At 42.4% G+C, this 25,283-nt stretch overlaps 1 protein-coding gene across 2 annotated transcripts in view; it reads right to left on the bottom strand.

The window, feature by feature from the left end:
• The window catches only part of FAM193A (family with sequence similarity 193 member A), a 2,395,037-nt gene that overhangs the window by 737,719 nt on the left and 1,632,035 nt on the right, over positions 1 to 25,283 (bottom strand). For both annotated transcript variants that reach the window (XM_044062897.1, XM_044062898.1), the window contains one exon: positions 4,640 to 4,885. In XM_044062897.1, the coding sequence (XP_043918832.1) occupies positions 4,640 to 4,885 (246 nt within the window). The remainder of the gene's footprint in view (positions 1 to 4,639; positions 4,886 to 25,283) is intronic.

Below are 25,283 nucleotides of genomic sequence, written 5' to 3'. Positions count from 1 at the left end.
AGGAGAAGAACCAAGCTTATTCGAAACTTCCTGACTGTTGGTGAGAATGTCCCAATTATTGGAAATAACCCTTTTAATGTGTGTGGAGTCCCTACAAATAGGGACAGGAAAGGCTAATGTCCATTCTCGTGAAACTTTTTCTTGAGAGGAAGCAGTGGAGGGGGTAGTAGAAGGTGTACCTATAGAAAGCGTAGGAGCAGCAGTAGATGGTAGAGAAGAAGAGAATGCGGCAGTATGTAAAGTCTGACTGCAGGATTCTGTGTGTATATCTTGAACTGAGTGTGAATTATTAACCGTGTCAGTGTTACCCAGTTGGTTGTACGTACGTGAATGTCTAGGTAGGAAGCCAGATGTGATGATAGGAGGAAACTTAAAAGGCCTAGACTCTGTAACTTCTGCAATAATGGAATCTAGTAAAGATTCCGGATAATGCCTTTGGATGAGAAAGGATTTAAGAACAACACACTCCTTATTAAATAAAATGTCATCACTAACTAATCTGGAAATGCGTATGAACTGACCCCTGGCCATATTTCGTTTCATAAACAAAGGGTGCATGCTGGTGTAGTCCAAGTAATTATTCCTAAAAGTGGACTTTCTGTGAAGAGTGGAGGACCAGGACAAAAGAACAGGGTCAAAAGAAACACATGTATCCAGGAATGTGGCCTGTTATAAGTATTATATTCTTCTTCTTCTGTCTTGACAGTTATTGTTTTGAAAATATATATATATATATCTATATATATATATATATATATATATATATATATATATATACATATATATATATATATATATATATATATATATATATATATATATATATATATATATATATATATATATATATATATATATATATATATATATATATATATGTATATATATATATATATATATATATATATATATATATACATATATATATATATATATATATATATATATAGGTTCATAGGTTAGTACTAGGCTATCAGCCCTAGGGCCTATACATGCCTAGCCATAACAATTCCCTGGCTATTTCTTCCCACATTATTTACTTTCCTGGACCCCTGTCTAGCAGGGCGACTGACGTGATCCCTGGGGTGAATTTCCTTTCTCCCATCCAATCGTCCGGAACCTATCCCTCCAGCATGTTTTGTTTACTGTGATGACAAGGTTTAGATCCCTGGAGCGTGTGGCTCTGAGGGATTGGGATTTCTTTAAGTGTAACATGTCCAACAGCTCTGGGTTTGACATGGCCTTGTATGTTAAGCAGAGATCGCCTCTGAGTAGACGATATGCGACAAAGTATAGCTGGAGTTTTTTTAGATGGTCAGCATAGGGCATCTGCTTTAGGCTTGTGATTCATTTAGTGAGGTATTTCTGCGGCCTTTCCAGTTGTTGTAGATGTCTTGAGAGGTACATACCAAATGGGTTGTTGTATTCTATAATGGGTCTAATGAGGGATGAGTACAGTGGGACAATGATCTCCTTTTTTCTGGATGAAAGCCCTTAGTGATGAGGTGTGCCACATAGAAGGATTCCCTGACTGTTGTGGAGATGTGGTTATCGAAGATGAGACCACTGTCCACCTGTGTCCCTAAGTCTCTTATCACACTTTATGTGTTTAGTGTACTGCCACCTATGTGATAATTCATGGGTACATGTTTTTCCCAAAGGATAACTATACATTTCTTGGCACTGAGCTTGAGCCCATGTTTCTGGCACCAAGCATCTATTTCTGTAAGGCCCTTCTGTAGAATATCCACATAATTTGGGGATTCAAGAATGGTTCCCAGTTTGCAGTCATCTGCAAACTTTGTTAGCCACAGTCCCTTAGTGCTGGCCTGTACTGCAGAGAAGTAGATGCCAAACAAGAGCGGTCCCAGGACCGAACCCTGAGGTACTCCACTTGTCTGGAGTTGGATTTGGAGTCAGGTACTTTTACAGCGTGGGTTTGTCAGTAAACTAGTTGACAACCCACCGAGTGATGTAGGGATTAATGCCCAGCTTAGTAAGTTTATCTATGACTCCAGAGTGGGGGGGTGGTGTCAAAGGCCTTGGTGAGGTCCAGATAGGCTGTGTGGACTGCCTTACCCTCGTCCACAGCTCTGGTGACTGACTCGAAGAAGTCAGTCAGGTTCAAGAGACAAGATCGGCCTGCCACAAACCCAAAATGGGTGGGGTCCAGTGTTTGAAGGTTGCCAATGTCTTTGTTTATAAGTTCCATGATAATACGTTCCATGACCTTGCAGATCAGGCTCGTCAGACTGATGGGGTGGTATTTCCCAGGATCCAAGGTGGATCTCCCCTTGCGGAGCGGGATAACTGTAGCTGTGCGCCACTCAGTGGGCACAAAGCCTGAGGTGAGGCTATGATTAAACATGACACTTAGGTGAGGTGCCAGTTCATTTTGTAGTTCATGTAGTACACAGGCTGGGATGTCGTCTGGTGAGGAAATCATTCTATACTGCTATACTTATAAACAAAGGTATGGCATCTAAGTCCAAGAAAGTCATTGTTCCACTGTATTCGGCATTCATCAGACCCATCGAGTACAATGCCCCTTTGGTATGTACCGAACCAAGCATATCCAACAATTGGAATGTCCACAGAGGTTCCGAACTAAAAGAATACAAGGCGTAAGTAAAATGTCCAATGCAGGCCACTTCAAGGCCCTATCCCTGTATTCTATCTCCTACAGGCTTTTGAGGGGAGATCTATGCCTGGCATACAGGGCATTGTCAAACCCCACCCTGATGGACCTCCTGCATATCCACAAAACAAACAGCACCAGAATTACCCATTCTAAAGGCTTAAACATTGCCTGTGATATAAACAGGACCCGCTGGAGAGATAGGTATGTATCCCAGAGACTACCGCGTCTATGGAACAGGCTCCCCCATTCATGTGAAGCAGAGTTCCTCCCTAACTCAATTCAAGTACAACTTGGACAACTGGATAGGAAACAAAAATTCATCCCTGGTTTGGCATTTATGTCTCTAACTGACATGGGCAACCTGTAAATGGTTCATCTCCCAAGCCCATGCTTTCACTTATCAAGGATATCAGAGCTGGTCAGAAATATGGGATGCATGGTGGCTAGGCTTAAAAATGCCCTTGTGATCTTTAGACTAGTTAACACCTATGAACTTCATATCCATAAGTTATGAATCTGCATCTCAGAGGGAGATTGATGCATTTATAATTCTACAGTTTGCTGTAATATCAAACTGCAAAAGTCTAGAATTTGCATAATATACACATGTATACCAAAGTAAGCTGGCGAAAAGTGTGATCACCAGAAACAGTTGGCTTGTGTACTCTCTTGATTACCAGAGTAAAGACCTATGTATAAATAATGCACAGGACAACACCACCCACTCAAGCATGTGTGAACAAAAAAGTCACTAAAGAAAAGCATTCAAAACTCTAAATCCTTGCATTTTTGTATTTTAATAATGCAGACACTTTTTATACTTCAAAATTTGTTTCATGTCCATCTGTTATACCAAAAGTAACATAATAAATATGCACATTAACATCACAAATGCTTGCATTCCTGTCAGACTTTTGACAATTAATATCTGTGTAGTACTGTTGCAGATTTTGTAAATTAGGCTTCCTGTTAGTATTCAACCTTTATTATTTATCATTGTTTACCAGGAAAGTATGGTTATGCAATCAGTCCCTTTTCGGTGGAAGCCCAGGAAGAAAAGCTATGAACATAAAGAAGCCTAATTACTACTCACACTAACACAGTAGTGGTAAGCTAAGCCACAGCACAGAGTTTTGTAAAAGGCTCCTAGTTACATTTTTTTCCTGCAAACATACAGAAACAATGTTAGATTTATGACAGTCTAAACATGAAAGTTATATATTTGGAATATATTACAGAATAAAAACAGGGACAACTGGGGAAAATGTTAGTAGAGATTTATGAAAATGAAAAACACTTGTGTAAATGTAAAAGGTTTCATTAAGGCTACTGGGCATGGGATTAATAAGGATTATCCAAGTGCAAGGGAACCTTTTTTTCTGCTTTTCTAAATTGTGAATTAAATGGGTCCTATGTAATATGTAATCAAATCCACTATCCCTGCTGGACAGCAAAAGTGAATGCACCTTACTGATCCTTGCATGTGTGTCACTTAATTCAGACTAGTATCCACGGTGTTGCAGCAGTAGCATTGTTGCCTCACAGCAAGAGGTTCTCCCGTTCGATTCTTGGCTGGAGTGCGGGAAGTGCCTTCTGTGTGGAGTCTACATGTCCTCCCTGTGGTTGGGTGGGCGCTCGAAAGACATGCGTAATGGGCGTGCCTTCGTTGAAGGTTTAACGTCGAGCTGGCACCTCGGCATTTGTGAAAAATCTACTGCTATCATTAGCAGACCGGAGTTCTGCTGTGGCAACCCCTAACCGGGAAAAGCCAAAAGACACAACAACACACAGAGTATGCACTTCACACCTTTTACAATTTTCTTTCAATGCATATTTTTTAACAAAGGAACACCTTAGTCAAAATTAATAATTTCTGGTAAAATATGATTATACTAATTGCAAAAAAATGCAATGTTAAATCCATCAATTTGTGTAATGACAGTTTAGTCATCTGAATTAAAAAAGAATAACTTCTAGGCAAGCTCCAGTGATTCTTACCTAAGGATGACGGCCTCTTAGTAGAAACATTGAACTGATTGTTGCTAGACTGTACTGTAGTGGCTGTACATGATACTGAGGAAGTGGCAGAGGAGGTTGCCATTACAACATCTTGAAAATTGTACAAGCATTTTTTCTTTGCAGTATTCTTTTTTTCTTTGTCTATTACAGCTGTGTCTGTACTGGATGCAACATGATGCTCTTCTGGTCTTACCTCTGGAAGCTGTTGACTTAATACGTCACTCCCTAATTTTCAAAACAAGGAAAAAGGTAAAGCATTTTCTTTCTGTTGCTTGCTGTCTTTTACAGTCCACTCTATGAAATACCACTGAGCATATTTAAAAATTCTGCTACATTACAGAATGTAACTACTCACCATGAAAGTTGATCTTCAAAAGAACCTTATACAGGGGGATTACATTTGGTCACCCCCACACACACACACACACACACACTATCTTATATGGCCCTTTCAACTCACCACTAAGGATCAGGCTTTCTTTAAACCCCTTCATTAAATCATTGCATTTTATGATACAACATGAGTTCACAAACTGAAATCAGTTTCAGCTATTAGTACTTCACATTATACTTTTTCATTTTAACAATTTTCATTTACTCAAATTGCCCAATTCTTGGCCTTCCCCTAAACCTCTCTTCTTTAACTGCATGTACTGTTCCCACAAATTCCATTTCTACAATTGTTTTCCTTCCCTTTTTCTAAAGATCCCAGCTCCAGCTCTTTTAGTTTCATTACAATATTAAAAATGTTACTTCTGTGTGTCTGCATGCGTGAATGGGCGCTCCTTCGTTAAAGGTTGTGCGTTAGGCCTGGCAAGCCAGCATGTAAAAATCTACTGCCAATCATTAGCAGACCGGAGTTCCGCTGTGGCGACCCCTAACCGGGAAAAGCCGAAAGACAGTTATTAAAAATGTTACTACTGACAGTCTAGATTATGATTTCCATTTTTAAGTTACTGTATTTTTTGCCCTCAATAACATTAAACTTTGTAAGATCTCACTATGCCTAGGCAATTCAGATCGTATATATAAACTCAAAGGAATAATTTCCTTAGCTACTGTTAGTTTCCCCAAAACGTCCATCACGGTACTCCACAGGGAGTTTTTAAATCTGCCTACTCATTGCATTCCTAAAAAAGCATGCTCCCAATTTCCCTTTTCATTCCCATCACATTTCCAAAATATGCTAACTACCTCAGGAATGTATTTTGATGCCTACTTGAGATATAAAATACCAATGCAAACACCATGGAAAATCTTAAACCTGCTGGACAGTTTTTTTTTCATATTTGGGAGCTCTACATAGTCTTTCTCCATCATTTCACTGGGAAACAACATTAAAACATATTTTAGTCTGTTCTAGCCTCCTCTGATTCTCAAAATTTATCATGCACTACTATATACACCCTATTAATTACCCCCCCCCCATTTAAAACCATCTTCTGTGCTAGACTCAACTAAAAAGTGTACCACTTCAGGCAGTTCACTTAGCATTCATATAGACATTTTTCTTTCTCTATACCCAGTCACTGATAAGAAAGGCAGTCTCTAACTTGCAGTCAAAACTTTTGCTTTGCCTCATCCCACTCTACCACCTTTCCCCCCAGAATTATTTGCTCAGCCTCATCCCACTCTACTGCCTTTCCCTCTAAAATTACTTGCTCACAAGTTGCTCCAATAAATTCCAGCCAACTACTTGCTTATTTTCTATACCCTACATGCAGACATACCTATTAATAAAATCACTATTTTAATTTCCATACGGTCTTAATTCTTTCTAGTCTATTAACATTCTCTATGGTTATTGCGCTCCTAAAGGATTTGTGTCCAAACTACTAACCCCAATTCATCAGCCTTGATTTGTGACTGCCTACTTGAGCTGTATTATATATAAACCTTAACTGTGTAGCTTTAGAGGACTCAGTTCAAATTGGGGATCCCTAAACCACTTTTGTTTTATGAAAATATCATCTTATCCCACTTCAACTGCCTCCTTCCTCTTCCAAATAAACTCCACCTTCTTAATACCAGTCATCCACATCTTCGTCTTTGGTAGATAATAATATACTCCTGGCCTGTAAAAGAGAGACTACAAACATTTTCACAGCTTGTATTATACTATCTGAGTCCATAATCAAGAGCTTCAAATTGTCTCAATTTTTGCATTATCTTCCGTTTAATCTCTTTCCACATATCCTTACCTGCCATAAAAGAATTCTTTTTAACCGTTACCTCTAAATACTTCATCTTATGGCTGCATAAATATGGTTACTGCTGAACCAGGTCATGCAAGAGATGCTTTTGTTTCGTCTTAAATTATATTATATCCCTGAAGAGACTTAAAACTGTCTCTAAATGTACCACAACCCTGAAATATTGAGTACAAAATAATCTCATCTGCAAACACTAACTTTTCTTGAACACCACTCTACTTTTATCCGTGAATTTAAGAATATGAAAGTTATTTAATTTCTGTAATGACATATCCATGTTACTGCGGTGGTGGTACTGCGGAAGCATTGTCGCCTCACAGTAAGACGTTGTCCTGTTCGATTCTCAGCTAGAGCGTCTTCTGTGTGGAGACATGCATGAATGGGTGTACCAACTCGGCACGTGAAACTCTACTGCCAATCATTAGCGGACCGGAGTTCTGCTGTGGCGACCCCTAACCGGGAAAAGCCGAAAGACACAACAAAAATGACATAGCCACGTTGTCTGTCTCTGTCCAGTTCAATCTGTGGGTTATAGGCTCCAACATCGGCCAAGTCCCTCAGACTGCCAACTCAGCAGGCTCTGCCTCCCTTATTAAAAATGCCTCACTCCTCAAAGTGACCCCTCAGATCTAGTCTGCCTCGTTTAAGACAATCTCTATGCTACAAAGCTTCCCAAAACGAAAGGAGGATGAAGGACTCCAAAAAAAGGAAAATAAGTCTTTCATTGCTCAGTCTTCTCAGTTAGGGATGTTTGCTATAAATAACCAAAGTAGGGGCCACAAGGGGATAAGGATGAACCAGACAACACATATCTATCATTGTTTCATAACTTTCATGTCCAATGCTGTCACCTCTGTCTGGCTTCAGCTTGGGGAACAGAGTCCCCAGCCATGTAAAAATCCTCAGGAGGAACTAAAGAAGAATATTCTGCAATACAGTGGCACCAAATGCAGCTCTGGATCTTGAATGAACATTCAGCTTGTAATGGGAAACAAGGGGATGGTGGGCCCAACCAAGCAGCCACTGCACAAACTTCATCCAGAGATGCTCTGGGAAAGAAAGCCAGAGAAGTAGCCACTGTTCTGGTAGAATGACACTTAGGTTTGCTTGGCAAACCTTCAAGATATATGCGACAGAGATGCAGTCTGATAGCCACTCGGACATTACATTAGACAAGTGTGCCCACCCTAGATTTCCACCATGAAAAACCTTTCCAAAGTTAATTTTGGGCTTCTAAAAACAGAGGAGGATAACTTCACAGCACCCATGCAAATGGATAATAGTTGCATGACCGCTGAATCATACACCAATGCACATCTCACCATACCCAACAAAACCAAAACGGTCTCCTCCAAAAAAAAGGAAGCCAATCTGGTGGCCCCCTGCTATAAACAAACTCTACAACAGAAGGAGGAAACTGATGCAGAATAAGGTGAAGTCCCAAGACTGGAAAAACTCCCTTATCAACCTTAACAAAAAGTTGAGATCCCTCATAAAATCCTCTAAAGCTAGCCATGAAAACAGAACTGCAGCAAATAGTAAAGACAACCACAAGGCCTTCTATAGTTATGTAAAGAATCTCCAAGGCAATACCCAGATTTGCTCCGAGCTACTGCACAATGGTATTTCCTATACTGAGCCAAAAGATATTGCCAACATACTGGCCGACAGATTCAGTGCCAACTTTACCCCCCCCCCCTCCAAAGGACCAATCACAATACCAGTAGATTGCCAGGCACCCAGTTTTACTGCTGCACAGGTTAAAACAGCACTGTCCAAGGCCAAGAACACAGCTTCTATGGGACCTGACAATATCCCTGGCTGTGTTCTACATGAACTACAGAGTGAACTGGAACCTCACCTGTGTGCCCTGTTCAATCACAGCCTCACCTCAGGCTTTGCCCCTACCGAATGACACACTGCTACAGTCATCCCTCTCCACAAAGGAGGAGCGACTACAGACCCTTGAAACTATCACTCCATTAACCTGACATATCTGATATGCAAAGCTATGGAACGCATCATCACGGACCTAATAAACAAGGATATAGGGAATCTACAAACTCTGGATCCTACACAGTTCGGTTTTGTGAAGATAAACCATGCCTGCTCAACTTGGTCACTTCTTTGAGTCAGTTACCAGAGCTGTGGATGAAGGCAAGGTGGTTCATACAGCCTACCTTGATCTGGCCAAGGCCTTTGATACCATTCCCTACTCAGGAATCATAGAAAAACTCACTAAGCTAGGCATCAACCCCTATATCACTAGGTGGGTTGCAAACTGGCTCACAGACAGAACCCATAGTGTGAAAGTAGCTGACTCCAAGTCAGACTGCCGACCAGTCATAAGTCGAGTCCCACAGGGTTCATTCCTGGGTCCTCTTCTGTTTGGTATCTAATTCTCTGAAGTCCAGGCCAATACGAAGGGACTCTGGCTGACAAAGTTCGCAGACGATTGCAAGTTGGGAGCTATTATAAACCCCCCAAGTGATGTTGACATCCTACAGAATGACCTCACGGAGATCAATGACTGGTGTCAGAACCATGGCTTTAAGCTCAATGCCAAAAAATGGGTCATCCCCTTGGGAAACACCCAGTTCCCTTGAATTACCACATCGATGGTAGTCCACTGAACACAGAAGGCGTTATAAGAGATCTGGGAACAAAGGTTGACAACAACCTCTCTTTTGACAATCACATTGCCACTGTGGTCAGAAAGTCCTTCTATGTGGCACATCTTATTACTATGGGTTTTGCATCCAGGAAGAAAGAGGTCATTGTCTCCCTCTTCTCTCCTCGCATTAGGCCAATCATCAAGTACAATGCCCCATTTGGCATGTACCTCACTAGACTCCTGCAACAACTGGAGAGGCCGCAAAAGTACCTCACAAAGAGAATCCTAAGCCTTAAACACTTGTCCTATATGGACAGACTAAAAAAAAACTCCAACTATTCTCGGTCTCATATCATGTACTTAGAGACAATCTCTGCTTGACTTACAAAGCCATGTCTGACCCGGCTCTATTAGAAATGCTACATCTAAAGAAATCCCAATCCGCCGCACCACATGCTCCAGAGACCTCAACCTCATTACCACAATCAAAAGAACATAGTGGAGGGACAGGTTCATAACCCAGAGACTGCCCATGCTATGGAATAGACTTCCCATACATGTCAAGCAGAGCACCTCACTGGCCCTCTTCAAGTGACATCTTGATGAGTGGATGGGAAATAGAAAATTCACCCTGGGGATCACTCCTGTGGCTCTACTCAACAGAGGCACTGGGAACTAAGGTTGGGTGGCACGATGCCAGGGTAATCCTATGGGCTAGGCTATTAAAGGCTCCAGGGCCATTAGCCTAGTATACACCTGTGAACCTATAAAAGAAATAAATGACTAGATTTTCTAAATGCCTTGGTTCAGTCCAAAGAAAATCTCAATTGTCTATGAACATCCAAACAATGCAGAAGGTATTCACCTTTGTTGGAGAAACTGGGAAAAAAACAAAGGGAGCTGAATGGAACTACTAAAATCTGAAGCCACTTTAGGCAAAAAAGTCCAATTTGTACTGACAGAAAGCCTATCTTTGTGGAAAAACAAATAAGGAGGATAGCAGTCAAGAGCTTGAAACTCCTAAACCCTTTCTGCCGAAGTAACAGAAACCAAAACAAGGTCTTCTAAGGCAAAAACAACTTCATGACTAATGTAGCTGAAGGTTCGAAAAAAGGGCCTGCAAGGACTTACCGAACAAATGGTAAATCCCAGTGAGGGACCAGATCCTGAACTGGGGATGCAACAAAAAGGTACCTTTGAGAAAGGCCTTGGAAAACTTGACAGCAGCCAAGGGAACATTATTCCTGCTGACATGAAAATTACAAATAGCTGCCAACTGTACCTTAATCGTAGAAAAACTAGAGCCTGAATGAAACAACTCATCAAGAAAATCTAGAACAGATTCTAAGGGGGCAGAAAGAGGGTCCAGCCATCAAGATTTCACCCATAGAGCAAAACATCTCCAATTACTGGAATACACTTTCCTAGTTGAACACTCTTGAATGAAGACAAGATATGTACTACAGCATGGGAAAGCTTGGGATTCCTGGCCATCAAGGGAACTGGAGAAACCACATGGTTAACCTGAGGAACTGAAGACTCTGAGGATCCAGACCCACTGGATGAGAAAGGAGATCCAGAATGGGATCAAGAACTGGGGGGGGGGGGGGGTGCCACAGCATAGGCCCTAGGAAGAGGAACTACATCTGATGAGGTCAAAAAGGTGCTGTGAGGATCACAGTCGTTCCGCCACGGGCTGCCTTCTGAAGGAATTTCATAATCAGACGAAGTCCTGGGGGGGGGGGGGGGCAAGGAAATAGTACAGCATCTCTCCCCCAGAATGGGGACTAAGGCTTAACAGCTGTTGCTGCACTTGGTGTTGGAAGGGAAGGCAAAGAGGTCACAACACGGAGTGTTCCCAGCACCGGAAAATCTAAGTCAAAACTCTCGGATTTAGAGACCGCTGATGAGGAAGCAGAATGCTCCTGCTGAGGTTGTCAGTTGGAATGTCAATGTGCACTGCAACCAGAAACTGCTGACATAAAACTGATCACTGCCAAACCCTCACAGTCTCTTGAAAAGAGGATAAGAATGTGTTCCCCCTGCTTGCTGAGATACCAGACAATGGACATAACGTCTGTCTGTATTGAAATCACACCTCTTGAAAGGGCATCCTGAAAGGCCTGCAACACGAGAAGGACAGCCCTCATCTCCATAATTAGGACCCTTGACTCGCTCTCCCCTCGAAATGTCCCAACCAAAAAGGGAAGCTTCCAAAGGAAAGGGAAGGACAAATGGTCTCCCACTGGTTACTACAGGAGACTGCAACCACCACTGAATTTGATTTTGACATACTTCTGTCAATATTATCAGAAAGTCCACTGGAAAAGTCAAGAATGACCACTGTACCACCAAGGTCCATTGCATAGCCCAAACAGCAAAAAGCACGGACTCTGCAAACAGTGTAAAACTTTTATCACATAAAATTTTAGTTGCAAATCTTTCAGATCAAAATATCCTTCCTCGGTGCTAAAAACAATACACAGTACCAATGTCCATTAAATAACATTCTCATATCAACTAAACAGCCAACTAATAAGATAAAACCAACCAAGCAAACATAAAAAATAATAATTTCATTTAAGACATCTGTTTATGTTTCAAGACCAGTTTCAAACTTACATTTGCATTAATACAAGGGAGTTCTATCAACACGAAAAGTGATTGGTTTTATCTGATTGGTGGGGTTTTTAATTGTTTAATTGATTAATTTATAAGAATGTTATTTTAAACACTGGCACTATGTTATTATTTTTAGCACTGAGGAAGTATCTTTTGATCTGAAAGCTTTGCAACTAACATTTTGCGTAATTAAAAGTTTTACGGCATTTGCAGAGTCCATGTTTTTTGTTGTTTGGACTAAGATTTGTATGTTTACTCTGTTTCACCATAGTGCAGTTCCTTTTCTTGTCCTTTGCAGAGCTCTCATATGACACCTGGCTACATGGACCAACCCTGTAAAAGCTGCCATGTGGCCTAGGAGTTTCAAGACTGCATGAGATAGAGGCTTCAAAAACGGAAGAACCAACAGTGCCCGAGATCGAAGGCTGATCACACTGGAGCTCAGAAGCCGGGCAATTTGACTGACCATACCCAAGTGGCAACCTATGAATTCTAATGTCTGAACAAGGCGTAGACTCAACTTTGGATAAGTGACTGTAATGACTAAGTGGTCACAAACACAATAAGGTGTCCCTGGATGTGACCAGTTATGCTCTTGTGGGAGCAGTAAACAGCTAATCACCCAGGTAAGGGAAGACCTGGAAACTCTGCAGTCAGAGCCAGGCTGTGACCAACTGCCATGCATCTGATGAACACTCAGGGGGTTGTGGTGAAACCAAATGCCAAAGGCCCTGAACTGGTAGTGATCAACCCCCAGATGGAAGTGCAGAAACCTCTTGGAATGCCTCTCTATTTTTATATATTGGTAAGCATCCTATAGGTCCATCAAGCACATCCAGTCATCCTTCCTTAATAGAGGTGGAATGGAATGCAATGTGATCATCTGGAACTTGGTCTGATTCATGAAGAGATTCAATTTAATTAAATCCAGAAAAAGTCTAAGGTTCTTGTTATTCTTTGATAAACAGAACCTTGAGTAGACCTCGGATCCTCATTGGTCTGGTATGACCTCTTGGATGACTTGGTTTACCAGCGGCTTGTGAACCTCTAATACAGCCTGCAGACTCTGACGGAGTGGAACATCTGAGAAACGTATGTAATGGAACTTTGGAATTTCTAAAAAGGAAATAGTATAGCCTTTGGATATAACTCAACCACGCAACTTAAATGATGGCCTCCCAACCATTCCGGACCACTGAAAGGGCCTGCCAGAGAAGGCTCCACAGAAACCCTGATTATGTGCCCCCCACCCCGTCGGCCTAAGGAGAAACCCTTTGAAAAAGCATCTGAGAAGACTGCTGCAACTTTCTTTAAGAAACCGTTGCCCCACCCCTGAGTCCTCTAAAAGATTCACTGAGGTGAAGCAAAATACACTCCTACGGCCGACAGCATTTTCCCTTCTTGCTCGTTCTTAGAGTATGCTTAATTCTTGGCCCAAATAAGGAGTTGTCAAAGTGTTTATAATATAAAGGACATCTTGAAGCAATCCACCAAGTTACATAATCACATCTAAGTGTAGCGACGCATAGTGATGCCAGAGCCAGCTGCTCGGAACTCTCCATTACTTGCACTGGAAATAAGCCTCACAGAAATGTTAGCAATCAACAGCAGTGTAGACAACAGAATCTCAAGAGTCTTCTGAATCTCAGGAGACTGCTGCGTCTTTACATCTCTCAACACTTCAGACACCAGATCGTGTCTAGTGAAGTGCGAAAATCAAGTGCCCTCAAAGCAAACGTGGCTAAGGCTTATGAGTTCTTCCCTAAATGGTCCAAAGCTTGAGATTCTCTATTTGCGGGATGAACCAAGGAGTTCTCCATGGACCTTTTTGGTGACCATCACTACAATTGCATTCATGGCTGGACCCCACTGCAGTTGCCCTGGGGAGGAGCAAGAATTTTATTGGGCTTCTTGGGAATGGGCTCTGTGTCAGTTTCCTTCCATGTCTTCTGAGACAGTAAGCCTACAAGTGTGTCTGAAGGGGGGAACCACCCAAGGAAATAAGAGGCCCATGCTGAAAGTCTCCAAAAATACTGACTCCTCCAGAAAGAGCATTTTGGCGGTACAGCCCCCGTGTTGAAGAAGCTCCAAAAGATCGCCAAAAGAGGTGTCATCCTACAGAGACTCAGGAAACCCCCTCTCCTTTCTTGAGATCAGTATCCTCCATGAGAAAATCCTCTGGGGAGTTGAGGAGTTTCCTCTTACACAACGGAGGAGGACTTTTTCCTGATCCATCTTGGATGTCTTGGAGTCCCCAGATCGATGCTTACCAGACCCAAACTTCAGGGCAGAGAAGTAATATATTTACTTCTCTGGACACATGTCTAGCAGGGCAACTGACATGATCCCTGGGGTGAATTTCCTATCCCACATCCAATCATCAATGTTCCTTTTGAAGAGGGCCAATGAGGCGCTCTGCTTGACATGTATGGGCAGACTATTCCAGAGTATGGGGAGTCTCTGGGTCAGGAACCTATCCCTCCAGCATGTTTTGTTCATTGCGATGACAAGGTTTAGATACCTGGAGCGTGTGGCTCTGAGGGATTGGGATTTCTTTAAGTGGAGCATGTCCAACAGCTCAGGGTTTGACATGGCCTTGTATGTTAAGCAGAGATTGCCTCTGAGTAGACGATATGCCACAGAGTATAGCTGGAGTTTTTTTTTTAGACGGTCAGCATATGGCATCTGCTTTAGGCCTGTAACTCTTTTAGTGAGATATTTCTGTGGCCTTTCCACCTGTTGCAGACGTCTTGTGAGGTACATACCAAACGGGGCATTATACTCTATAATGGGTCTAATGAGGGATGAGTACAGTGGGACAATGACCTCCTTTTTTCTGGATGAAAAGCCCTTAGTGATGGTGTGCCACATAGAAGGATTTCCTGACTGTTGTGGCAATGTGGTTATTGAAAGTGAGACCACTGTCCACCTGTGTCCCTAAGTCTCTCATCACACTTTCGATGTTTAGTGTCCTGCCACCTATGTGGTAATTTATGGGTACATGTTTTTTTCCAAAGGGGATAACTATACATTCCTTGGCTTTAAGCTTGAGCCCATGGCTCTGGCACCAAGCAGCTGTTTCTGTAAGGCCCTTTTGTAGAATATCCACATAATTTGGGGATTCAATAATGGCTCCCAGTTTGCAGTCATCTGCGAACTTTGCTAGCCAGAGTCCCTTAGTGTTGGCCTGTACTTCAGAGAAGTAGATGCAAAACAAGAGTGGTCCAAGGACTGAACCCTGAGGTACTCTACTTGTCACTTGTCTGGAGATGTATTTGAAGTCGGCTACTTTTACAGTCTGGGTTCTGTCAGTAAGCCAGTTGGCAACCCATCGAGTGACATAGGGATTTATGCCCAGCTTAATAAGTTTGTCTATGATTCCAGAGTGGGTGATGGTGTCGAAGGCCTTGGCGAGGTCCAGACAGGCTGTGTGGACTGCATTACCCTCGTCCACAGCTCTGGAGTCTGATTCAAAGAAGTCAATCAGATTCAGGAGACAAGATCAGGCCTTCACAAACCCAAACTGGGTGGGGTCCAGTGTTTGAAGGTTGCCAATGTCTTGGTTTATAAGTTCCATGATAATGCGTTCCATGCCCTTGCAGATCAGGCTTGTCAGACTGATGGGACGGTAGTTCCCGGGATCCAAGGCAGATCCCCCCTTGTGGAGTGGGATAACTGCAGCTGTGTGCCACTCAGTGGGCACGAAGCCTGAGGTGAGGCTATGATTAAACATGACACTTAGGTGAGGTGCCAGTTAATTTTGGAGTTTATGTAGTATACAGCCTGGAATGTCATCTGGTCCCATGGATGCTGTATTCTTAGCTTTGGAGAGTGCGGTTTCAACCTGTGTGGCTGTGATTGTCAGAATTTGGCAATCTTTTGTTATTGAGATGGGCCCTTTAGGAGGTGAGAGCAGGGTGAAGTTGGCACTAAATCGATCTGCCAGGTTATTGGCAATATCCTTGAGATCAGTATATTTAATGCCATTCTGTTGTAGCTCAGAGCAGATCTGAGCATTGCCATTAAGATTCTTGACATAACTATAGAATGCCTTGTGGTTGTCTTTGGAATCTTTAGCAATTTTATTTTCATAACTAGCTTTTGAGGATTTTATGATGGATCTCAGCTTCTTACTGAGGCTGGTGAGGGAGTTTTTTGCATCCTGGGATTTTCCTTTTTTCTGCAACAGTTTCTTCCTTCTGTTGTATAGTTTGTTTATAGCAGGGGACCACCAGATTGGCTTCCTTTTTCTGGAGAAGAGCATCTTGGTTCTATTTAGGATGGCACGATTCACGCATGGGTGGATGTACTCGTACAGTGCCTTAGTGTAGGATTCTGCAATCGAACTTTCAAATCCCGTCTGCCTGGGTGTCGTGAAGTTTGTCACTTCTGACTTCAGTAGCATGAAGTTGGCTTTGGAGAAGTTTTTTAAGGTGGTTTCCTTACTGGGGGGTGGGGGTGGGATGTGGATGTCAAGGGTGATTTGCTTATGGTCAGACCTGACCAATGAGGGGGTGATCACTGGTGTGGAGTATCTATCTCCCATGTTGGTAATGACCAGGTCTAGGATATTGGAGCCCCTGGTGGAACAATGGATTAGCTGATCTAGGGCGCTGGAATTTATGAATTCCAAGAACCATTGGGAAAAGGATTTGGTACCCGAGTAGTTTTCCCAGTTAATGGCAGGGTAGTTGAAATCACCCAGTATTAGGGTGTTTGGTTGTATCTTAATATTTTCCAATATGTTTAGAAAGGTGTAGTGAGAATCTTGGGGCATGGTGGGGGATCTGTAGCAAGCTACAATTTGAATTGCAGTCTTACCTAGAGTTAGTTGCACCTGGTGAATTTCAGATGCATTGTGTTAGGCAAGTAGCCTGGAGGTGTGAATATGGACACTCCCCCACCTTTAGTGTTTCGGTCTTGGTTTTGTGGCCGAAAAGTGTGGTAAGAGTTGTAGCCTGGTATTGCAGGGGGTGCTTTCTGGAGCCTTGAACCAGGTCTCAGTTACTGCACAGATATCTAAGTTCTCCATTTTTAGGAGTGCCTCGAGAGAGTGCATTTTGAGGTTTAGACTTCTAGCATTGAGTAGCATTACCTTCAGATTTTGCATGCTTCTACCTGTTACACTGGTGGTTTTATCCTTTGAACATTGCCTAAAAAAGGCACTATAGGGGTGGCAAGAGCTTTAGCCAGTAACCTGAATCCCAGGGGTGACAGATGCAGACCATCTCTGGCAAAGCATTGCGATTTGTCGATCATGTCTTCCCAGGCAGACAAATACTGGATCCCCTTTGAATGACACCAGAAGCTTAGCCAATTGTTGAAGTCAAGCATTTTGATCTTGTACTGTGGCATCATTCTGGGCGAAGGCAGGATGCTACTCAGGGCTAGGGTCATACCTGTCTGAGCCTCATGATCCAAGAGCTCTTCCATGTCTCTCTTCATGTAGTCCACGGAGGTACGTCTCAAGTCATTCACTCCAGCATGGACAATGACAGAGTCGTATTTGTACTTGTGCAGTGACTTGAGTGCATGCGTTATGTAGCAGATCCTGGCACCAGACAGGCAGCTGACTGTAATTTTCTCCTTGTTCAGCTTGGTGAGTGGGACATCAGTGTGCCTGACTATAGAGTCACCTATGACTAAAGTGCTGGGTACATTGTCTTGCCTTAGGGGCTGCTGTTGGGTGGCACAGTGGTGTTGTGAGCTATGTGTCACTTTAGTTGTGACTGGTGTTTGTTTGCGTTTCAGCTTCAGAGTTCCTTGTTGCTTGGGCAGGTTAATGTTAAGGGCCTCCGCACATGTGGGTTTAGTGTCGCTATGTGTGGGTGTTGATGGTGTGGGTTTTGAAGGGCTATGAGTTGCTAGAGGTGTAGTGCAGGTGTTAACCTTCTCCTCTTGGCTGTCTAGCATAATCTTGGCCGGAGAGAGCTTTGCTTCCAGTTTGGCTATGTAAGTGCATCCCTCGCAGGTTGTAGTGTTGGGTGGTAGGAGGAGAGGATTGTCTGCGTACTTCAGGCAGTTGCCGCATTGCCCCATTATGCCCAAATTCACCAGGTGGACAGGAGAAATCATCGGAAGCTGACCCTTGGACAAGCCTGTTTAGGTGCTTTTTTTGTAATGTTTAAGAGCTGTTTTCCCTTACCCTTTGCAATTCTAGGCTGTTTAGTGCCTACGATTAATTTCTCCTTATTGACAAGGAGAGTTGAGTGCTTGTATCAGTTTCAGGCTTCATAGTGCTTTCCAGCAGGTTCTAGAGCAAGTGCTAGTCACAGGGGTTCAGATTTTAGTGCTACTACTGAGAAACCAGCTAGTTCTAAGGGAAAATTTGAAGAGCAGACTTTCTAGCACCTGGAATAGTTTAACTGTAGCCCTTTGCTCACAGACTGCCCTAGATTCAAATCCCTCACAAAGCAAGCAAGAAAAGTCCAGATGGGAAACACCCAGACAATACACACACTTATGGGCATCCAGTGAAGATGCTTTATGCCTGCAAGCAGCACATTTTTCAAAACATTTATCTAAAATTAAGTCTATTCTAACTACCACTACAACAATAAGAAAAAACAAGCCTACACTATCCTAAAACTAAGACCCAGAAAGAAAGCCAGAAAGCTATTCCCAAGAAAAGGTGGGAAGCCCAATACACACACACACACACACACACACACACACACACACACACACACACACACCCTAATGAAGCTATCGGACCACCGATCTAACTACAGAAACACAGTACTCTGCACTATAAACAATAACTACAATAAGGGTAAGCACAAAGATGAAGAGAAAACTACACTAAAGCTTTTCAACAAAAAGATATGCTGAAGTGGAGTCGGATCAAGCTGCTGACAGGAATGGCAGCAAATTAGACCCGAGTCAACGGTGGAGGAGTGGGGGACGGTGGGTAAGGGAGGCAGAGACTGGTGAATTGGGAGTTAGAAGGATTTGGCCGATGTCAGATAAGAGTTGGATCCGAAAACCCACAGGCTAAAGCCAGGCAGAGAAGACACTATCGGGATCCCTTATTTTCTTTGTTGATGGTTTTAAATATAAAGAACATCACAGGAAAAGAAGACACCCCCATCCTGGTTCTTCAGTTCAAATGCAGCTCATCAAACAGACGCCCTTCCACATTGATTCTTGCCTCTGACCCTTCACATATCTTTATTATTAACCCTATAACTCTATCAGGGAATGCAAATGTTACTGCCCTGCTCTTAAAATTCCAGCTGACTCTACTGAATGGAGGGGCGGCCCGTGCTATCGGACTGCCGGACTGCAGCCCCCTCAGAACGAAATAAAACTAGAAAAAAAATGTTTTTAAATTTTCGCGGACTTCGCGCATGTGCAGTAGTCCCGACGCGCACGCGTCTATGCGCATGCTCCAGGCAGTCCGGCAGGACCCATAGGGAACACATGGAGACGTCTGTGCACAGACTCGCTGGGATGATGCATCGGGACTGGACTGCAACAGCAGCAGTCAGAACAGTCTCGTCGGGAGGTTTGCTTTCAGGGATCTCGCGGGTCTTCAGAGTATTGCGTGGGCAGGATGTATGGATAAGGAGAACAGACAGGTAAGTGTATGGTGCTTATTACGTTTACATATACTTTGTGTATGGTACTTGCTTTTACTTTGTGTATTGTATGGGACTTGGTACTGCTTTTACTTTGTGTATTGTATGGGACTTGGTACCGCTTCGTGTGTGTGTGTGTGTGTGTGTGTGTGTGTGTGTGTGTGTGTGTGTGTGTATGTGAAAATGCCCCAGGTGCTCATGGTGGTGAGGTAGGGAATACCTCAGGCTTGAACCCTGTACCCTGTATGCAGGTGTTAAAGACTTGAGTTCCCCACCCACCACCATTTGTAAAAAATTGCAGATTTTTGCCTCATATTTGATCTGATCTGTTCCTCATAATATCTGTGGTTTGTAAGTGTTGCAATGCTTGATATTTGATGGTGTAGTAGTAGCATTGCTGCCTCACAGCTGCAGGTTCTCAGGTTTGATTTTTGGCTGGGGTTCCTTCTTTGTGGGGTCTGTATCTTCTCCCTGTGTTTGTGTGTGGGGGTTTGCTTTTGTGTCCTCCCATGTTACAAAGACATGTCTGCATTATTTCTTCCTCTTTGCTAACTCTATAGGGAAAGTCTGGAATTCCCTCCCCAATAATTTAAGACTTACTACATCCCAATATCTATTCAAAAACAATCTTAAACAATTTTTTAAAGAACATTGGCTGTGCCCATGTAACAACCCAGACTAGTTCTCTCTGACACACAACTAGTAGTATTCTCCACCTGTTTGACTAGGTGTTTTTTCGTCCCCTTAATCCAAACAATTTGTAAGCACCCCTAATTCCACCATCTTGGGTACCTATGAGTCAAGCTCCCCATTGCCTGATTTGACTCTATAAGCAATGGGATATCAACCTAGAATTTCAACTATAATGTATCTTAATACAGTTGTGAAGTATTTATGTGTATCACTGATTCTGTTTATGTGAACCTCGAATTTTTTATGTAATTGCATTAGGTAGTGTACTTATCTGTATATACATGAAAGTGTAACTTTTTTCTCTGTGGAGCTTTTCTCCCCGGGCCTCCGCTGAAAATGGACATGTATCCAGTCGGACCATCCCGGTCAACAAATGTAAAATAAAATAAATAAATAAAATTCCTGGGCCTCTGCTGAAAATTGTTTTTTTGTTCCAAGTCAGACTGTCCTGATTAACAAATGTTAAATAAAATTGACAGGCATTTATTTGAATTTCAGACTTCAGGTTTCTGAATGTTTAATTCCTTGCATATTTGATGGTGCAGTGGTAGTATTGTTGCCTCACAGCTATAGGTTTTCTGGTTTGATTCTTGGTTGGGGTGGCTTCTGTGTGGAGTCTGCATCTCCTCCCTGTGTTTGTGTGGATTTGCTCTGGTGCCCTGCCATTTTACAAAGACGTATCTGCAGTATTAATCCCTGCGTCTCTGCTGAAAATTGTTTTTGTTCTGTCCGCAGTAAAATTGACCGGCATTTGAATTTCAAACTTCATGTTCTTCAGAATACATAGTAGCACAACCTTTTTTCTAGCAATTTTCTAAGTTTATAAGATGAATATTTTAAATTTGTCCCTATTTTGGGACTGTATTCCCCCATTATTGGCTTCGTCCAGGTTTTTGTGCTAAGGTTGACAGCTATGGCAAGAACTGAATTCACTGAATATGTTTGAGGGCTGTATTCCCTCATTATTGGGTTTGTCCAGGTGTTTTGTACTAAGAGGTTGACAGCTATGGTGAGAACTGAATTCACTAAATGATAGCCATTTAAGTTTCAGTCTTCCTCTCTTTTACAAAGCAGCTGATGTGGCATAGTGGTATGTTACTCTGACTGTTTTTTGCTCAGGGACCTTGGCAGTAAAATGTATGGTGGAAACACAACATTTTATTCTAGCAACTTTCCAAGATTATACAAGCAACGTTTAATGTGTCCCTGGTTTTTGGGCTTTTGACCCCCAATACATTTTGGCTTTTTCCAGTTTTCTTGAGCTGCGAAGTTGAGATGCAGTTGAGTATTGAAAAGATTTTACAAGGAGCTGAGAGCTGCAGGGGATTAGAAGTTTAGTGCTTTGCCTAGTTAATACTATAGCACAACAGGTTGTGTACTTGCTTTTGATGCAGAAGGCTGTGGGTTCTACTCCCACAAGGGGTGGATGCTGCCGTACTGAGAATGTTCTCCTTGGTTTAGATACTAACTATGAGTCTGTTATCAGTTTGCCATCCATTTCCTCTTGCAATATTATTACTAGCTTATCATTTTTTAATGTAATATAGGCAATGTATTCCTGAGGGGCAACAGACACTTTATTTTTCGATGAAACCATGAAATATAAAGGTAATTGCTAGCAGCAACTGCTTCATTAGTTACAGATTTCTTTAATGTAGAATTATTTAGATGACTTACTTCAGAGATTGTGTATATTTACTGATAATGGACTGTAGAATTGTGCATATTTACTGATAAAGGTGGACTGCAGAATTGTGCATATTTACTAATAATGGTGGACTGTAGAATTGTGTATATTTACTAATAATGGTGGACTGTGGAAGTCTGAGTAGACTTTTTTATGATAAATGTTCTCAACTGGGCAGTTTTGCCATTATGGGTGCATATGGTTTGTTTCATTGCTTACTGGAAAAATGTTCAAAACAAATTTAAAACACCCTCTAAAGTACAGTTTTGTACCTACCATAAATGTAGATGTTCGAAGATCCACATTGCTGCAGTCCTAACACTTGGGTAGTCCGCTGTCCCAGTCGGCCCGAATACCAAAGTATATGGCTGACGTCGGTCAAGGCGCATTAGTCTGACGTCAGGACGTCAGGGTACAAATGCGCATGACCGACGCCATATCCTCAGTCTTTTCTTGCCCCAGATGTCAGAAGACCCTAAAAAGATAAGGCTAAAACCAAAAACACCACACACTCCTGCACCAAATATATATACAATATATACAAATTTACAAGAGTATAACCTCACCCACACAACCACCCCTAAACACAGAGGGAAGGAGGGAGGTATTGACTGCAGCAATGTGGATCTTGAACATCTACATTTATGGTAGGTACAAAACTGTACTATGTTCTTCATACCACATTGCTGCAGTCCTAACACTTGGGTAGAATCCCAAAGCAGAGGTAAGGGAGGCTGGCAAATCATAAGGAAGCAGGAGCTGACAACATGCCCTGCAAAATAGCCGTGGCAAAACCAGCCCTAGATTTAGAGTAGAGAGGAAGGTGGTAATGCTTAGAGAAAGTATGCACTGAACTCCAAGTAGCTGCCTCCAAAATATCCTTAGTTGCCACCCCTTAGAAATGCTGTTGAAGTGGCAGTAGCCCTAGTGGAATGAGGCCTAATCCCAGCTGGAATCTCCTTGCCATGATGGGAATAACAAAATGCAATGCAAAACCCAATCCACTTAGAAATAGTTTGTTTTGACACAGGCTTGCCCTGAGAACTCAAAGCAAAAGAAACAAACAACTGCTGAGACTGCCTAAAATCCTTAGTCCTGCTTAAATAATAACGCAACTGCCTGTGTACATCTAAAGTGTGCAAAATCTTTTCCCTTATTTTGGGGATCTGCATAAAAGGTAGGCAAATGAATAGTTTGGTTTAAAGCCACACTAGAAACCACTTTAGGCATAAAGGAAGGATTAGTACGAAAGATACCCTATCCTTATGAAAATTAGGAAAGGCTCAACGCCATAAGGGCCTGCAATTCAGACACCCTTCTTGCAGATGTAATGGCTAACAAAAAGCAGTCTTCCATGACAAATATTTCAATTCAGCAGTAGCTGCAGGCTCAAAAGGTTGTAGAGTGAGTTTCTCCAACACAAAATTGAGGTCCCAAGCAGGAGTAGGAGCTCACGTGGGGTCTTATATTCTTTGCCCCTCTAAGAAATTGCTTGAACAAAGGATGAGAAAACAATGGTGGGTCACAATCATAGTGAGCTGAAATTGCTGCTGCATGAATCTTAATGGAAGAGAAAGACAAACCTTTGTCCAATAACTCAGTAAGATATTGAAGAGCCACACTCAAATTTGGCTCACAAACATCCAAATCCTTTGCTGCACACCAAAATAAAAATCTCTTCCATTTTCCTACACTTTCCTTGTACTAGGTCTGGCTTCCATAATCACATTCAAAACTTGTTGAGGAAGCTGAGACCTGCTATGGTTCAAAACAGAATATGCCAAGCTGTTAGATGAAGAGAGTGAAGCTTGACATTGAGCAGATGCGTCCTTCTGAGACAATAGGTGTGGAATCAAAGGTAAGGGCCATGGAGGCTTCCTTACCAGACTCCTCAGCAATGGGTACCAGTGCTGCCGAGGCCAATCTGGAGCTATTAAAATCATCCTTGGCTTGTCTTGTCTGACCTTTAGAAGTACCTTTGGGAGGAGAGGCAGAGGTGGAAAGGCATACACATGAAGATTTTTCCAACTGAAAGAAAGAGCATCCACTTTCCAGGCTGTGTGATGAAACCTTTTCGTGCAAAACTTTGGCAGCTGGTGGTTTAGTGGAGAAGCGAACAGATCTATGTCTGGAGTTCCCCATGACACTGTCAATGTCTGAAATATATCCACTCTAAGGACCCAAATAAGGGTATGAGTACAGCAACCAGGTGAATTAGAATCACTGGTAATAGAAACTCGAACATTGTCATCTGATGAAGAAGTTCGAAAACGTATGTCCTTTTGGAAAGCGTTATATTAAATCCTTTGATACCAACAAGTGATTCCGGAGTTTCTATCTTGTATTTACCAGTGGTTTACTACAATTCACCTGGTTGCTGTACTCATACCCTTATTTGGGTCCTTAGAGTGGATATATTTTGTGGTTTTAGTCTTGTTTTCCACTCCTTCCATCAGCTGTTTGGTTCAATGTCTGAAATACATGAAGATCCAGTTTCCACTCGTGGGGATCCATGATTTGCCTGCTTAACACATCTGCTAAGGAGTTCTGTGCTCCTGGCAGAAACCTTGCTTGAAGATTCAGCTGCAAGCTTAACGCAGTCTCCCACAAAATCATTGCTTGCCTGCATAGAGGATAAGAATGTGTTCCCCCTTGTTTGTTGATGTACCACATGACAGTTGTGTTGTCTGTTAGAATCAACACCTGCCCTGGAAGAAGTAAATCCTTGAAAGCCAGTAATGCAAACTGGACTGCTAACATCTCCTTCATGTTGATATGTAGATGCTGCAGTCTGGCAGGCCACTTGTCTTGTATCCACTTTCCATTCAGATGAGCTCCCAAGCTGTGTCTGAGGCATCTGTCGTTAGAATCTGACTCGCCTCTGGCCGGGTCACAGAGAGTCCCTTGTTTAGGTGACATTCCTGAGCCCACCACAAAAATTCCTTTTGAATGCAAGGTATTATTTGAATGACAGTGTCCAAATCCTGGCAGTGCTGTGTCCATACATTTTGAGCTACCATTGTAGCTTCCTCATATGCAGTTTGGCATTGGGAAGTACCAGAATACAAGATGCCATGAACCCTAAGGCTTGAAGGACTGTCCTTGCAGTCAGCCCGGACTGATGAGATAGTTGATGGAAGTAAAGAGAAAGATTCTTTTGTTTGTCTGCGTTAAAAAGGCCATCTGGGTTGCTGTATTCAGTCTCACACCCAGA

Source organism: Protopterus annectens, chromosome 2.part1 (assembly GCF_019279795.1).
Source record: "Protopterus annectens isolate FY-2018-M chromosome 2.part1, PAN1.0, whole genome shotgun sequence".
NCBI classification, from domain to species: Eukaryota; Metazoa; Chordata; order Ceratodontiformes; family Protopteridae; genus Protopterus; species Protopterus annectens.
The sequence above is the reverse complement of the archived record's forward strand: the minus strand, read 5'-3'. Positions and strand labels throughout refer to the sequence as shown.